At 47.5% G+C, this 16,236-nt stretch overlaps 1 protein-coding gene across 1 annotated transcript; it reads right to left on the reverse strand.

Moving 5' to 3' along the window:
- Positions 1 to 14,051: 14,051 nt before the first annotated feature.
- On the reverse strand, positions 14,052 to 16,068 carry LOC128721794 (uncharacterized). The gene is made up of 2 exons (XM_053815624.1): positions 15,729 to 16,068; positions 14,052 to 15,346 (listed from the first exon to the last, which is right to left on the reverse strand). The coding sequence occupies exons 1-2, from the start codon at positions 16,066 to 16,068 to the stop codon at positions 14,052 to 14,054; spliced, it is 1,635 nt and encodes a 544-aa protein (XP_053671599.1).
- Between the last annotated feature and the right edge of the window lie 168 nt (positions 16,069 to 16,236).

Genomic DNA, 16,236 nt, shown 5'->3' on the forward strand with positions numbered 1-16,236 from the left:
CGATGATTGTTTTTTTTGAAGGTGCTGCCCACAAAAAAGTTACTAGGAAAGATAAATGAAACTGAGCGGTATTTTCTCATAACCCCAAAAATTGGGAAGAAAAGTAAAGTTGGTGAGAGTTAATCGGTACAACATGGTTCATGCAATTGAAAATAAAATTAAAAAAAAATACATCTCCCCATTATGTTGTATCGTGCCTTCAGCAAACCCCGAGAAGGGTCATGAAAGGGTCATAAATATGCACAGTTCATTTCGTATTCAGTCTCGTGTGCCTTTTGTGCAGTTTCATAAACCGCCCATGAACACAGCCCAGCCACGCGGTAAACTAGTTGGACGCACTGTTTCCAGGATATATCGTGTGTGTGTTTTTTTTTGTTGCACTTTTTTTCGCATACACACGGCGTTTTTTTCTTCTTTATGCAACTCCCGCCACTGTTGCGTTTGAAGCACAATCAATCATTACAAATGTAGACAACTTAATTTTATCACCGGACCACGAAATCAGCCAATTGATTCGATCCGGTGAACTGAACCGGCGAGTGTTTCAAATCGATAATTGAATAATTTAATGCACCTCAATACGATTCGCTTTACGAGTTCCACGATTGATCGCGGCTGCATTTCCACGATTTCCCCATATATTTTTTTTCTCCTCCACTCGCCGTTTCCCTTGTCCCTTGCTTTATTCTCATTCCCATGCTGCCGGGACGCTTCCTGCGTGGGCATGGTCTGCTCGTAGTGGGAATTGGGACGGATTGGCGAATTTTGATTTATTCGCGGTGTACGCGGATCGGCTTGGAACCGCACGGTGCCGCGGCTGAGCGGATCGGATCGAGTTTTCCGACGGTTGCTAATTAATGGTTCAGTCAACTGGCGAAACTGGAGATTGACAAGCTGCGGCTGGTCGGTTTTGAGGTCGAAAAAGGCGTCCGTGTCGCATTCGCCATCCTTCTCCCGTCAACGTTCTACGAGGGCAGTAGATGTGTGAAAAATAAGGAAGCAATTTGCTTGTACAAGATTGTTATAAAGAGTACAATAACTCTCGTTTTTCTACATCTGGTTTCCATTTTCGTATGAGTTTTCTAAATGTTTTTTTACTTGAGGGCTGGATAACCGAAGCACTAGCGTGCGGCACAAACACACGATAGTATTGGGTTTAAGCCTAGACTGAGCCTCCCCCGTGCGCAAGTCTAAGTAATGCTTCTATGTAAAAATTTAATGTAATAGTCTTAATAAAGCCTCATCAAGACAGTCCTTGACCTAACACCGGTCGTTGAGGCATTCAAGTAGATTATGTTTTTTACTGGATTGTTTTGTTTACGTATTTAATGTTAAAAATTCTCTTTTATTCCAGCGTTAAAACTAACGCTTGTTCAGATTTGTTTGAATTATTTGATCTGATTTTGTTTGAATGATGACAATTTGCGTGAAAAATACATTTATTTATCGATAAGTTTCATGTACTTTTAAACTGTGAATGAAAATCATGATTTTGCATTGTTATTGCTGTTTTCTGACCTCTAGGATAAAAAACCCATAAACGTGCACCAAAAGTGCGCACCCTTAGAACTTATAACTCAACCCACGAACTCAATTGCGGTCGCTGGCAAAATCCACACGGCACTACACCGCACACATAAACCGTCGCACCGGGGTTGAACACGAAGAAAAACACGTGGAATAATAAAAGAAGCACCAGCAACCTTCGCATACCGTGAACGGGTGGGTAGCACATGTTCGGCGATGTCCTTCTGCCACAGCTTTCGTGCCGATAGCAGCGCGGAACATCGAGAACGCCTGATGTCCTGACTGCGAAACGTGGGTCGCCATTACGAGCGGCCAAGATGGATTGACGTCTGATGGCGGTCGGTGGGGAGAGAGCGGGGGAAAGTGGGCGTGAAAAACAGATATGAATTTTTACGACATTATTAAAAAGTAATCAGCAAAAATTATCGAAAAGTTTGACGTACGCGAGAGGAATCTGGCCCAACCAGAAAACCCTTCGCAATGTGCTTCGTCAGCTCGCGGGTCGTTCCCGCATGTTCGTTGGCGCGCTGAATATCGCAATCAAGAGAAAAAAAGGACTTGCCATCAGGCGGAGTGGGCCGGCAGTTGGATGGAGCAGCCTCATAGGTTAATATCTTAATCGAATGGCCATCGATTTACGAGCGTGCAGTGCCGCCGATAAGACTGATGCGTGGGGTGAGGCTGGAGGGCCTAATGTCCCGTTTCGGTTCGATAAGGGTGTAGGAATGTGGCAATGGGTGGTTAGATGTTCGCGATCGGACGATAAATTGATTTCGGCTTGCAAATGGCGCTTGTGGTGCCGTTTTAAGCCGTGCTTTAACAGCGTTGAAGATAGGGAAAAACGAACGTTTTATATCCGTTGTTGACAATTTGTTTTTTTGTTAACCTCACCATCATCGCTGCAAATTGCATTTTTAATCGACTGGTTTTGGTGGCAAAAGTTGAGACACTTAGGAGGTTGTTTTTTATTTTCAAAAAATTGGACTGAACGTTTTTTTAATAATAAATATCCGCAAGTATTTCATAAAAAGCATCATAAAATTGGAACTTATTTAATGTCCTTGTGTCTTTAATTTATGTCAATATTCAGACTCAGTCTTTTAGCGTTTATACAAGTGCATCGAAAGTGTTTTCTTCCAACGGTTGCTCGAAAGCGTCAGAGGGAGCTTTTCTTCTTACATGGCCTACTCAGAAACCGCGAATATACCACCATTTTTAGCAAATGCAGTTCATTGAGCGTTAAGATCGAAACAGCTAATTATTTGGCGATATTTTTCCGCTCCACATCATTGGCGTCCACAGCCTGAGATAATTACAGGACAAGATGTCGTTAATTATGTGCCTGCGTTCGGTGACCATTCAAGGAATGAGCCGTTTCAACTGGCCAGCCCACAACGCCAGTGCATTCACGTGCGTGGGTACTTTCACCACCACCGTCATGCCAACTTTTCCAAGAATCTTGTGGGTTTGAACATCTCAAAGACGACGATTCACGCCCAACCGGTACAGGATGCTTAAAGAGCGAAACATGACGCACCGCCAAGGATGCACACTTGGGCTGTGGGTCGCGGGCGTACGGCGTAAATTAAGTCGTTATTCCCCCACCCGACACTAATATCCTTTTCTGAGCACGTTCCGCCTAATGATGGTGGAATATTTCTCCCCGGTGAGCCGGCCGGTGGACCTGCGAGATCGCTTCCAAACCACCAGGATGGTGGAAGCTTTTATGCGCTCGCTGCCACGGTCACGGATCCTGGGCGGCGAGAAAGCGGATTCGGATTAAGCGGCCTCAGGTTCGGGCACGTCGTCGCGAGGCGGTCGTTCGAATTTCGGCCGCTGGAATGCCATTAATCATCGAAACTATTAAATGAGTAATGGCTGCATTTAAAGCACCAGTGAAACCGTGCCTGGGCTATGCAGCCAGCACCGAGCAACCGACCGAGTGGCCAATAAAATAAATAAAAAAAAAAGAAAACAACAACCCACGGCGGGGCGTATTGGGAGTTTAATATTCATGCCGCCAGACATTTGGGCGGCTAAAATGACGCCCCATTTCATCCCTCTCTTCACACTGCGATGGCAAGTGTTATCGTAATCGCAATCATCTGCTTCCCTGGCAACTCAGAAGTGGGTTATGGTTTTGAGAGGGCGATTGGGAAGGTTTAAAGAAGATTTGCCAACAAGAAAACGCCATCAACAGTGGTTTGCTTAACGTGTGACGGTAAGTGAGTAACAAATGCCCCACAACGCATTAATGGTGGTAGTTTCCGAATCAAATAAGCAATAAGCGAATCGTCTAATCAATTTAAGCGTGAAAGCTAATTACTGCGCAGTAGGCTGTGGATCATCTTTGGGAAAAGTGTGATCCGAATTTATCATTCTCCCATGCGTTTTAATAAAGAAGTTAAAAATGATTTTCCCACAAAATACTGCGAAAATTACGCTACTTGTCATCGAAGCATCTCTCCGAGCAGGTATCCTATGCAGGCAAGTAAAGGATGTTCACTCGTCTAGCGATCAGCGATCCTTGGAACCCTCCTAGCAACACACCACTAAAGCGATTGAGCGAAAGATTAGACCACTTCCGCGAAACGCCATAAACCCTGCCATTGCCATCCCGTGCGACGAATTGCGATGGCCGATCGATGGGCTCCAGGACGACCGTCGCGGTTCCTTGCGAGAGTATCCTTAGCGTGGTGCGGATGCCAAGCGCACACGTGTGGTACTTCGCGCGGGGACGACGGTCTCGTTAAAATCACATAAAATCCAAAAGGGACGACGAAACCGTCCTGTCATGTGCCGTGTGCCCGCCATTTTATGGCGGCCTCGTATCATTTTTGTCACGCGTTGTAATCTCATTAACCGGGCCATCATCTTCGGGTGGGGGGGCCTACTTTCGGGTGGTTTTCCGTAATCCCTGCCACAATCGGGATGTTAACGACACGCGAACGGGCAGAACCGCGAACAGCGCGCGAGATGGTCAATCCGATTTTCCGCGTTTGCTGAACCTATCGGTGGTTGATTTATTCGATTTTTTGCAGCCTCGTGTGGTAGTGGGTTTTTTTTACTCTTGGTTTACGGATTTTGCTCCAACGTTCTCATGAAACCCTGGCCCGATGGGAGGAAAATTTGAATTCAATCAACAAATTCCTCACCATTCTCGGCGGCAGTAAGCTTTGTTTCGCGTGAAAACGATTCCCATACCCGAATGGAAGCCTCTTAGCTTATGAGGGGCATTTCTGGTCTTTTGAATGACCATAACGAGCACGTATTGCTGGCGTATTGTATGGCGTTATTTCACTTCATTACTTACCACCCAGAGAGGCTGTGTCAATGGCAAAAGTCCACCCAAGTGGGGTCGTTCTTTTTTGCCAAACGATCAATGTCAAATACCGAATGTATGCATTATGTCTTCGAATGAGTACCAATTATGTAGGGAACGATTGGTGCCTAGGTTTTGATTAGTTTCCTACGGCGAGCACTGGCGAGTTTTGCGAATTCAAATACTTGGAATGGTTAGCTTTCCTATACTGTTGGAGTCCAATAAGTGAACCTCGAGCGAACTAAACGAATGTGCCCATTTTCTGCCAATCCTAATTAGTACCGGTTCGGGTTTGGTTGGGCTTATGCTGAGCTGAATAATATGTGGACCCATCCGTGGACGGTTGCGGGAAAGTCGAACGGCGTCGCAATTGGTGATTGGAATTTGTTTCCGCACGTACCTATCGTTGGTTTCGTGTTTTTAATCTCATGCAATCGGACAAACAAGCTCCTTTTCCCGCCCGTGCCACGTGAACAATGTGGAATCAGCTCTCTGGGTGTATGTGGATCAGAAAAAAAAGCTTTGGAAAAGTGAAGGGAAATGGGAAATAAAATTAAGGTAGATAAATGAACAAAACGGAGCTTCATTTCCATCAGTTGAACACAATTGGCACCAGGATTTGCTGTCCCTTCTTTCTCTCTCTCTCTCTCTCTCTCTCTCTCTCTCTGTCCCATTTCCCGCCTTATTGTCATGGCTGAAGCTGACATTTTCCCAGAAACGTCAGTCCACGGTACTGCAGCCTTTTTGTTGCTCTTTTCGGAGCAAATGTGAGCGCGAAAACTGTGTCCAGCGAAAAGGACCTACTAAAATGGCATGGTGAAATGAAAAAAAAAAAAAAAAAAAAACAATCAAACCGACCAAGCGTCGATTGCACGGCAGCTGGACGGGAATTTGCACAATTTCTAAAACCCGTCAACTAAAACTCTTTTCATGACCGATCCGATCCCGGCCCCAAATCCGATCCGTTCCTGTTGGCAATGGCGGTGGTTTCCATGGAACCCAGGGTTTCCATCGGGTGAGTGAATTGGTTGGCCTTGTTCCATTTAGTCTGGCAGGCTCGGGGGTCTGTGTTGTGCGGTGGTAACGACGGAATTAAACGTGTTTCCATACGTCTACGCAGACAAAAGACTGCTCCTGGGATTCCCGGTACGGTTGGGTTCGTTCTCGGGTGCATCGTGCATTGAGCGCAATTGTTCTTTTTTTCTTTTTCTATCTTCCGTTGTTTTCCGGCCTTGTATCGAAGCTTAATCAACGGTCGGTGATCCAACCGATCGGACGCTTGTAATCTAGTATTCCGCTGTTTTTTTCTCGAAATAAAAGTTATTTAATTGTTCCTGTTGGTGCGATCACATACGGTCGTTTAACAAAAGCTTCCTGGAACAACCTCTGCGTTGTAGTTTGCCGATGCAGCCAGGAACAAACAAAAAAAGAATGCAGATATCCTTTATCATAAGCGAGCTTTTTTTAGCTTAATATTCTATAGTATTGATCACATTTCTTATGTTAGATTAATATTTACAAATGTGCACAGGAAAAATCCCACCAGTTCATTTGAAAAAGAGAATTTGCACAAATTGGCTGGAAAATTGGCGATTTTCCCAGAAACACGTGGCACTTGTCAAGCTTCCTTAGGGGGGCTGAGTACAGCAAAAACAAAATGCCCAAAGTGGCACAGAGTTTCCACGAGCCGAGAGATTGATCAAACTTCTCACGTTGCGAATATTTACAATGAAGAATTGATGAGGTAATTTATAACATGCGTACCATGTGCCGCTCGTGGCTTCCACCGCGAATCACGGAGGTTTCCCGGTTCGCGGCGTTTGGCATTTCATCAACGCTCGTTCGCTTTTCCATTCGCCCGGTCGGGACGCGCGAATATTTCCCTCCCCAATCAGTGGCGGTAATAACGAACGATTTTCCTGGATAGGCGAGACCTCGACCGTCGGTGGGATGTTAATTTTTCTGCCTCTTACTCGACCGTCTCGCGTCTTTTGCTAGCTTTTCGTCTCCTAAGGAGGACCCGTTCCATGACCCGTGTTCGAGTGATGGAGTCGCTCTTTCCCCATTTCCCGCCCACGATGTGCTGGGAATTCGCGAGAGTAGAATTTTTAACACGAACCTCAGCCCATCAGCCACCCATTTGGTGGGGGAAATCAACGACAGACAGTGAAGAGAATGAAGATTTTGCGTCTAGATTGCCATTTTTTTTTCGCTCCTCATGCGGCTCTCACGTTACGAAGCGGCAATAAAGCACGATACCAACCGGAACACGTACGGTTGCCTTCGATCGGCTGGCAAAGCGACCGGTTTTGGTGTGACAAATGGTCAACGATGGCCCGTGGAAAATCGGGCTTTTGCTGACCGAGTGACAAAGCGCTCGCGAGCGTCTGATGGCGGCGCGTTTGAGTGATAGCCTTCACCGGTTTCACCGCCCAAGAAGGCTTTCATCACATCGAAAAGGAGCTTTTCGTGGCGATTGGCACGCGATGAGATGGTACGCGTAACGATCGGGCGCCTCCATCGAAGGCGCTATGAAAATTTACTGCCTCGCCGAATAATTGGGCACAGATCGATGGCACTGGGCTGGACCGAAATTTATTGGCCACCAGAGAGGCCAACGTTTAACGGTGTTCGTGCAGTTAGCGCCATTGTCTGGTGGACAGGTGTGCACGAATATGAAGTGGCTATTATGTTCGCTGATTGGTTAAGCCCAAGGAATGTGCAACGCTTGATCGATGTGTGCCAATTGGTTTTACCGTAGCCACACGCTTGCAGTGATTTGCTGGCATTTATATTCTTCTATTTGTTTTGCTTGTGCTGAGTAGCGCGAAATTTGATCGTGTTTTCGGAGATATGAATTCTTTGATTCCCATTATTATTATTATACATTTATTGCTAAAGAAAAAAATTCACGATCAACTAGTCATCCATGCGTTGGAATTTAATGGAGCCAAACCGGATCGTCCGTTCATTCTTATCAATGTTTTAATTGGACCATGATGTAAATTGAATGTAGCTCATTCAAATTGTTAACTGCGGTTTTTTCTGAGTGCAAAATAGAATGATTTGTTCTTGTTTGCTATCGTTTGGTTTATTATGTTCAACAATTGTTTTTGCAAACTATTTCCATACCATAACGCATCTTGAAAGGATTGGGTTGATTTTTGTTTAAAAACCAAAGTCAAAAAGGCAATGTGTTGGAGTCAGCTTATGCAATAAGCATGTCATAAGTAAAACGGGCGGATGCTGGTGTCCTTTATACTGTTGTCCCTTATACCCAACGCGGGACATACCGAGAGGCTGAAAAACGACAATCCTTACAATCCGGGATAATTATTTCAATCCAACTGACAAATGCACGCTCGTCGCTGTCAGGGTATCATTTATTCAAAACACCATTACTTGCGCAAGTTTCGGTGTCCATGAGCTTCACGGGGCGATTATCCGGGTCTCGGAAGCCCCGGGAACACGATCCTGACTGGGGGACCATGAAGTGGTTGCTCGGTGCGGTCGATAAGTCAGTCAGGGTTATAAACACACTCACTGCATGCTACTACCGCCTGAGCTAACCCGGATAGTTCGTCGCATTTTTTTCTGCTGCTTTCTTTTACCAGCGGGAATTAAAAACAAAGCCGCGCCACTAGAAAAGGACTTGTGAAAGGAGTGTGGAAAGTTGTTTTAACGAGGCTGAGACCGCCCTACATGCTATCCTTTCGAGCGTTTAACCGCCGTATCTAGCGCTGATCGGGATTCGTTTCAACTGACGTGTGAAGCGCCAGTTTAGGGTACTCCAGACTGCCTGCTGCCTGGTACACCCCGGAAACCAGGCTCTGCTCGGACAAGGTGATGATCTGTTTGTTTTCCGCTTCGCGAGCAAACAGTGGGCGAACTCATGCTTTGTGGCAGTGCCTTAAAGAAGCCACAAAGTGCCAGAGCTCACGAAAAGACGAGACCGCTGGTGGTGATGTGCAGTGATTGTTTGAAGCCGCAGGCGAGTCCGGGATTGGTGAAAGCTGGAAAATTAGCTGCTTTCTCTGTTAATTGGCCGGACACGTGGTGGGTTGTGCGCGTCGGAAGCCGCTTTACCGAGTAAGACGAGCTTATTCCGGTCAACGAGTTTCTTTTGCTCTCGCTTGCTGCCGGTTTTGTCGGGATTTTCTCCACCGTCATGGCCGCATGACGGACTCGAAAGTCAAGCGATGCGCTTGGGCTGTCGATGCAACCGCCACCGGCAAGGATGCGATTGGGCGAACAAAAAAATCACATGCCATGAATCTCGGATTTTGGGCCAGTGGTGGCTGTGGTGCAATCAAAGACTTTCGGCTTTGCCGGATACGATCAGTGAGGCAGAACTCGGGTTATAAGCTCAGGCTCAGCCACAGGACGCTGTTGCTGCCGTTGCCACCTCGTTCCATGGTTGCGGATGACCGAGGGGTGGGTTTGGGAAAATTGCAACAATGTTGGGTTTTGGGATTGAAAAGCAAAAGTGGAGTTTAATCGACAACGAGCCATTCAATTTGGCGCATCGAGCGAAGTGTTTCTCGGGGGCTTATGAAAGGGGTACCTAGAGATCTATGTTTTCATTTCAAAAGCGATTGAAAAGGAGCTGTTTTTGGAAAATATCACAAGTAGGCTTTTCTGGGGTTTCAAATACTACATTGCAGATAATTTGGATTAATTTTGTAAATTTAAATGCTTGGTTTTGCTGTTGAAGCTAACGAATATCTATGAAGGATAACATAACAGGTTCAATGTTTGAAACATTTTAATAACAACAATTTATAGTTGAATACTCTAAAATAAAAACACTTAAAACAGAGTACGAAGAATTTTTCTGTTGTAATTTTACTTATTTGATTTTGAATCAAGCTGAAGGGATAATTCTGGGAAAGACGAGCTTAAAAAAGATACCACCAAACGGTTGTACTATGAGTCAGTCGCAGGAGTGAATGGGCTCAAAAGCCCACTGACAAGCTTCAACGCGGATGAGTCACAAGTGACATCCTTGTGGTCTGCGGCACGCTGAAACTATCACGCCTCCGTCCTAAGTTGTCGCTTGCGTTGCGAATTAAAGTCATCAAGGCTTGCTTGGAAAAGCCGGGATATTTCGGCGTCATGGCAACGCAGCCAGTTACGCCGCGGGTAAATTGATTTAAGCCACCGAAAATGTGTCAAGCCGGTGGTGATTTTATGCGGCAGCCATCGGAAGGATATGCTCCCTTTGGAAGGGTTGAAGCGTTTCCGGTGAATGATTGATGGGGTGATGCTGGGTGCGTTGCTTCGTGTGGAGGTGTGAATAGTTGACAGTGTCACCTTGTCGCCAGATATTCGTGGTTTGTCAATTTTGATGTGGTATTTCTGAACGCAGCATAGACAAGCTAAAGCTAATAAAGTTCCCGCGGGATATGTGCAGGCAAAATAAAAATTCGAACTAAAATTGAATAAAAATTGTATATATTATAAGTTGCTAAGATAGAGAGAATCAAAGACGAATGTAGTTGACTTAGTAAGAGATGAAACCGATTCGATGAATTGATTTTTTTGATGTAATTTCCCGCTTTTCGATTGCAAGACATCCTTGTACTGGACATATCCTTCCACTTCCAGGCGAAATATTTGTTTTCTTACTAAAACCAATGTTTGCCTGAAGATGGTTAGACACTTACGCTTTAGTTCATTACTCCATCGCTTTAAAAACATATCCTTACTTTCACACCCAAAAAATAAAGTTTAAACACGTGTTTAAACCATAATAACAACATGCTAATTTGCTCATAGCATAATGTATTTTAGGAATATTGCAGGAAAGTATGAAAGAAAGTTCTTATTTCACAAAATGCCCTGAGCTCTAGGATGACGTATAACGTAGCAATAGAATCCAAATAGGATGCATACAAAGCGATATAAACGAAGACTTCAAAATATGTCGTTGGCTGATGCCATGTAAACAGTGCTGCAGAGAAAAGCTCATTTTAAAACCAAGCGAACAGAATTGAAACTCATCTCGAAGCTTTAACCGTGCGCTTCTTAAATGTGACCCTCCGCTTCAGTAAGCCAGGTCCTGAGAAGCATCCGTACCACTGTGCATGTGAGGCGCAAACATCGTCCGAGAGACACGTGTTTGTTCCTTCCCACGCGCTGCACGTCCATTCTTTCATCTTTTGACCCAGCTTCCGGTCCGGACCGAGGCACATCCGGAAGCGAACCCCGCGGGCGGTGCCACATGTCCCCGACCGAAAGCTAACAATTCAAACGCAAATCGGAACCAAACTTTGTTTGCTGCCGAGTTTTCGGCAACACAATTATTGCGCTCGGTTACGAGGCACCAGTTGGCACACGGATGGGCAGCCGTCTATGACGATGAGTTGAGTACTTAGGTACGCTGCGACGAGGAGACAAAAACCGCAAACCAGCTGAGGGATAAGACCGTATACTGGCGCTTCGGATAGTCGTTGGAGTAGGCCGCAGTGGCGTAACGATTCCGCACGCATTCGAGGTCCTTGAAACCGTCGAGGTTTACCTGGTTCCAACGAAAACTCGCTCATGGAAGGAGACGCACGACCAACGGAAAATAAATAGGCGACGACTCGAGGCGTTTGGTGTTTTATTTTCCCTCCTCGTAGTTTCCATTGCTTTTCTCGACGATTGCTCTCTCTCTCTCTCGCTTTCTCGCTCTATCTCTTTCACTCGTTTCCCATGCTACTAGTGGCAGCGTGGCCAGTAGACGTTACGTTGACGACGAACGCAATGGCTACTACGATGGTTGTGAGATGGGTGTGAAAAATGACATCACTTTTCGTACGTGGCCGCTGACTTCCGGAACGGACCGAGGGAAAGATTGAACGCCTGACCAAAGCGGCTCGGTTCCACCCTCGGTCTGCTCGGCGGAAAAGTGCTGCTAAAAAAAAAGGACAACAAAAAAACCGGGTGATGGAAAGGAAAAACAGTCGCATGAAAAAGGGCATCATGGGTAAACACGGATGCCTTCCGGTTGGAAGATCAAAAGCACCCCATTCTGCAAAGGATGAGGTGGAAAGGGCGAGGGGGTCACGCTGCCGGTGGTCGTTTGTAGTTTCTTCTTTTTTTTCTCTCTCTCTCCGCTCCCCAAGCCATATGCAGGCGTTACGAGACGAATATGGATATGGGGTTGCGCTGTCGCTGTCGCGGTAACCGGCGAGAAGCCTTCCGCTAGGTCAGGAACGGCACCGAACAAGGACGTCACAAACCACCCCACACAACGTCATTCGCACGTGGCTGAAACGATGGCTGATTTCCTGGCCCCCACTCACACGGACTGTTTGCGAGAAAGGACTCACCATCATCCTAACTTTCGTCGTCGTTGTTCTAAAAACCCCAACCAGGCGCCGTGTGCTCATGCGCGTGGTACCTGCGGAAAAGCTCCACACTCTCGGTGCTCCAGCTGATGGCGTTCGTTCGTCGACGAAAGCTTTCGGTCGGGTTTTTCGGCCGGCGAAACAAACTCTGTCCGATTGCCGGTCTCGTTCGGGTTCGGTTTTCCGCACCAGGAAAGCTCCCACTGGTGGCGGATTCGTTCTCGTTCTCTCACGGTCGTCGGTTGGTGACCAGGTGTTCGGCAGGTAGTACGCTTACGCCACCCCTACTATGCACCCCAACCCCCCAACACCCATCATCGTCCGTGGTGGTGGTTTTGCTACAAATGTTTTGAATATTTATGAGCAGGATTATAGATGTATTACCGCGCGCCGCCTTACCACCGGCGTTTCGTTCGCTTCAGAAGGGCACCCTCAATGGCGGTCGATCTGTTCATTAAACGCAGGGACACGGCCTGGGGCTGAGAGGCAACTGGGAGAGAAAGGGGGTCCGTCAATCTTGGCACCTTCCGTCGGTGGGTGGAAGCGGCCTTTCGGTGAGTATCGAACCGAATCTCCGATATCCTTACTCGCAGGCTTTGGGACGTACAGCAATGGAGGCGCCTTATCCCTGCCGCATCGATGCGGAAACTATTGGCTACCCTTTTTTGCAACGCTCGTGACCTTTATGCTGCCCGATACACTCGGTATACACTCGGTGATGTCGAAGACGGATAGGACGCAGGACGAAGTGTTTGATGCATTTATAGGATAAGGTAATTTTTCGTTTCACTTTATGATAGTACCGAATCCGTGCATTTGCAAAAGCGAGAGAGCAGGAGAGAGAGAGAGAGAGTGAGAGTGAGAAGAAAGCAGTACAGACAGGGCAGCTAAGCTGTTGGCTAACCTTATTTTTCAAACACCATCGGTGTCGTGAAGGAGTACCCCAGCATTTGACTAGAACGTCCTTCTGTTCGGCATAACGATGTGAAATGGCCTCTTTTTCTTTGGGCTAGGACATCCTCCGGCGTACTAACAGCATCCCCAAGAAAAGCTTCCACAGCTGGAGCTGATCGATCGATCGATCGCCTGAAACCCAATCAGACTAATTGAATGATTATTTGTACACAGCCCTTCGGCTACGGTTGGTTGGGCCACGACCGGTGGATGAGATATTTGCTGGCTCGCTGCCGGTCTTCTCGGTCGGTCGGTGTTGTGGGCTTCCCTGGTTGCATACCCACGCCGAGTACACCGGTGTCCGTACGTGGGCCAGTATTAGTGTAATGCATCTTTTGATTGGTGGCACGTAACGTGCCATCCACGCTGCAATTGGGTCAATGTGGGTACGATTCACTTTTCATCAACCAACCGGACTGTATCGCTGGAAGCGAATGGTTTTGCTCTTTTTGGCCACTTCGAAGATTGAACGAGGGCAGCGTGCGTTCCGAACAGAGAGTTCATTTTTCTTTAGCTCGTGTGTTTATTTATTTTGTATGCAATTTAATTACAGATGCAATTTATAGGATGAGTAAAACTCAAGCGAACGCTGCTAAATGATGCGCATAGATACGTAGTAGTGACCCGGTAACCTAGTGTTGCAAGTGTTCATCTGCTCCTGCAGACCCTGTTTAAACATATTTGCTTCTTAAAAACTATATCAAAATATCCATTACTTTCGCACGTATGCACTGTGTAAGTTTGCTTCTATAATCTGTTAAACCAACAGCGAATTAGTGCTGCCGAATGCGCGTTGAAATTAACCCCTTCCAATAGCACTTCGACATTAGGGTATAGACACTAAGCGCTAGGCGCGTAAACAAAACAAAATATCAGTTTAAGGTTTCCCTTTATCGAGTCAGCCATGACTTAAATTACAATTTTGACTTTGGGCCCTCGTTTGCCAGCTCGCGCAACGATCGTCGCAGGATCTTACCGCTGGCTGTTTTGGGAATTTCCGCCACAAATCGCACACCACCACGCAGTCGCTTTTCGTTCGAAACCCGTTCGGCAACGTGCTGGATCAGCTGTTGCTCGAAACCAGGCCGGACGTTGGTCTGATCCTCCGCCAGGACGACAAATGCGGCCGGCAACTCACCCACACGCTCATCCTTCAGACCAACCACCGCGCAATCCTTCACAGCAGGATGAGCCAACAAAAGGGCTTCTAGCTCAGCCGGTGGCACCTGAAAGCCGTTGTACTTGATCAGCTCCTTCAGCCGATCCACGATGAAGAAGTCTCGATCTTCGTCGTAATACCCGACATCTCCGGTATGCAGCCAACCGTCAGCATCGATGGCGTCTTCGGGTCCTCCGAGGTAACCCTTCATAATGAGCGATCCTCGGAAGCACAACTCCCCGTGCTGGTTTGGTCCAAGGACTCGCCCCGTCTCAGGATCAATGACCTTCGCTTGCTGACCGGCGCGAACTTTTCCGATACTGCCCGGTTTCACCTGTTCACCGTCGTAGAACGTGATCGCCTGCGTCGTCTCACTCATGCCGTATCCCTGGCGGATGCGAAGTCCCGACACTGGCAACCGGGCGTAGATCAACTCCTCTACCTCGCGGCTGAGTGGAGCAGCTCCACATGCGATCGTTTGCACTGAGGACAGATCGTACGAAGGTACGGCAGGATGCTTGGCCAGGAACACCGCAATCGGAGGCACTATATTCAGGAAAGTGGGCCGATACCGCTCTATACAGCGCAGATAGATGTGCGGCTCGAACCGGGGCAGATACACTACCTGTAGGTTGGCACCAAGCCAGCTTAACATCGCGATGCCTCCGGCTACATGGAACCAGGGCAGAACGTCCAGACTACAGCCTAATGGGAGTCCACGTTCGATCGCACCTCGGACGTTCGCCATCGTTGCCATAACGTTGCGATGCGTTATCTGTACACCTTTGGGAAGGCCAGTCGTTCCGGAGGACATCACAACGATGGCCACTTCGTGGGTTACGTCTACTGGAGCAGGTCGTGTGGGTCTCGTGTTCGAGCGGGTCAAGCAGGTGTTGAAGGTAGTGCCGATGGCCGGATCGAGTGGGTCGTACGAGATGACGCTCATGGGTTGTTTGGTGGAACGATTTGCTCGAACTAAAGCCGGTCTGGCAACTGACGAAACAAACACCAGCTTCGGGCGGGTGACATTCAGGGCGTGGGCAAGTTCACCTGTGGAGGATCGATGATCGCATTATTGTGTCTGGAGGGATCTGCGGAGGTCGCGTGTCTTTAAAGAATGTTGCTTTTAAACGCGAATATCCTGACGAGTTCTCTTGGTTGGACCATGAAGCTATGGGAATTAAACGAAAGAGTTGTCAAAAGTCCCTTGACCATGGTGTCTTCAAGAGTGACAAGGTAGACAAGTAGAAGTCCTAAACGAGGAAAATGACTAAAGGTTCATAGCTACCTATACTATCGAGCGATCGCGTGACCGATTGATCTGATTTCTTCGACAAGGCTTTCAACACAAGGGTCAAAGTAACTCTCTGGCGATGGTTTTTTCTTCTTGCGAATATCCCATTCTGGCTCCTTATCGATCTCCAAGACTTACGTGCAGTATAGCTGGGGTTAAGAAGCGCCGCGGTGGCACCAATCAGCTGCAAAGCCACGATCGTAACCGGATACTCGCTGCGATTCTCGGCCACAATCGCGACCACATCACCTCGACGAACGCCGTGATCCTGCAGATAACCCGCCAATCGAATCGATCGGTCGAGCAGTTCGGCGTACGTGTGCTCGGTACCGGAAGTGCCATCTACCAGAGCTACTGTACCCGGACCGGCACGCTGTAACACCGTCAGGAACAGCTCGCCAAGGGAATGCGTTCCCAGTGCCTGGTCCGGTGGTGCCGGATCACCACAAACGATGTGCTCTTCGTCGGGTTGCTTCATCTTGGTGGCCCGTTTAAGTTGATACTGTTCGAGTGGGATGACTTGTTGGATGGTTCTCAGTGCTTGGTCTGAATCGTTATCTCCAGGTCTGAGTGATAAGGCTCGAAGATGCTTCCCGTGGCTTCCAAGGAATGAGAAAGCGAACTCATTCGCGCGTTATTGTGGCGC

This window comes from Anopheles nili, chromosome 2 (genome assembly GCF_943737925.1).
Source record: "Anopheles nili chromosome 2, idAnoNiliSN_F5_01, whole genome shotgun sequence".
Taxonomy (NCBI): Eukaryota; Metazoa; Arthropoda; class Insecta; order Diptera; family Culicidae; genus Anopheles; species Anopheles nili.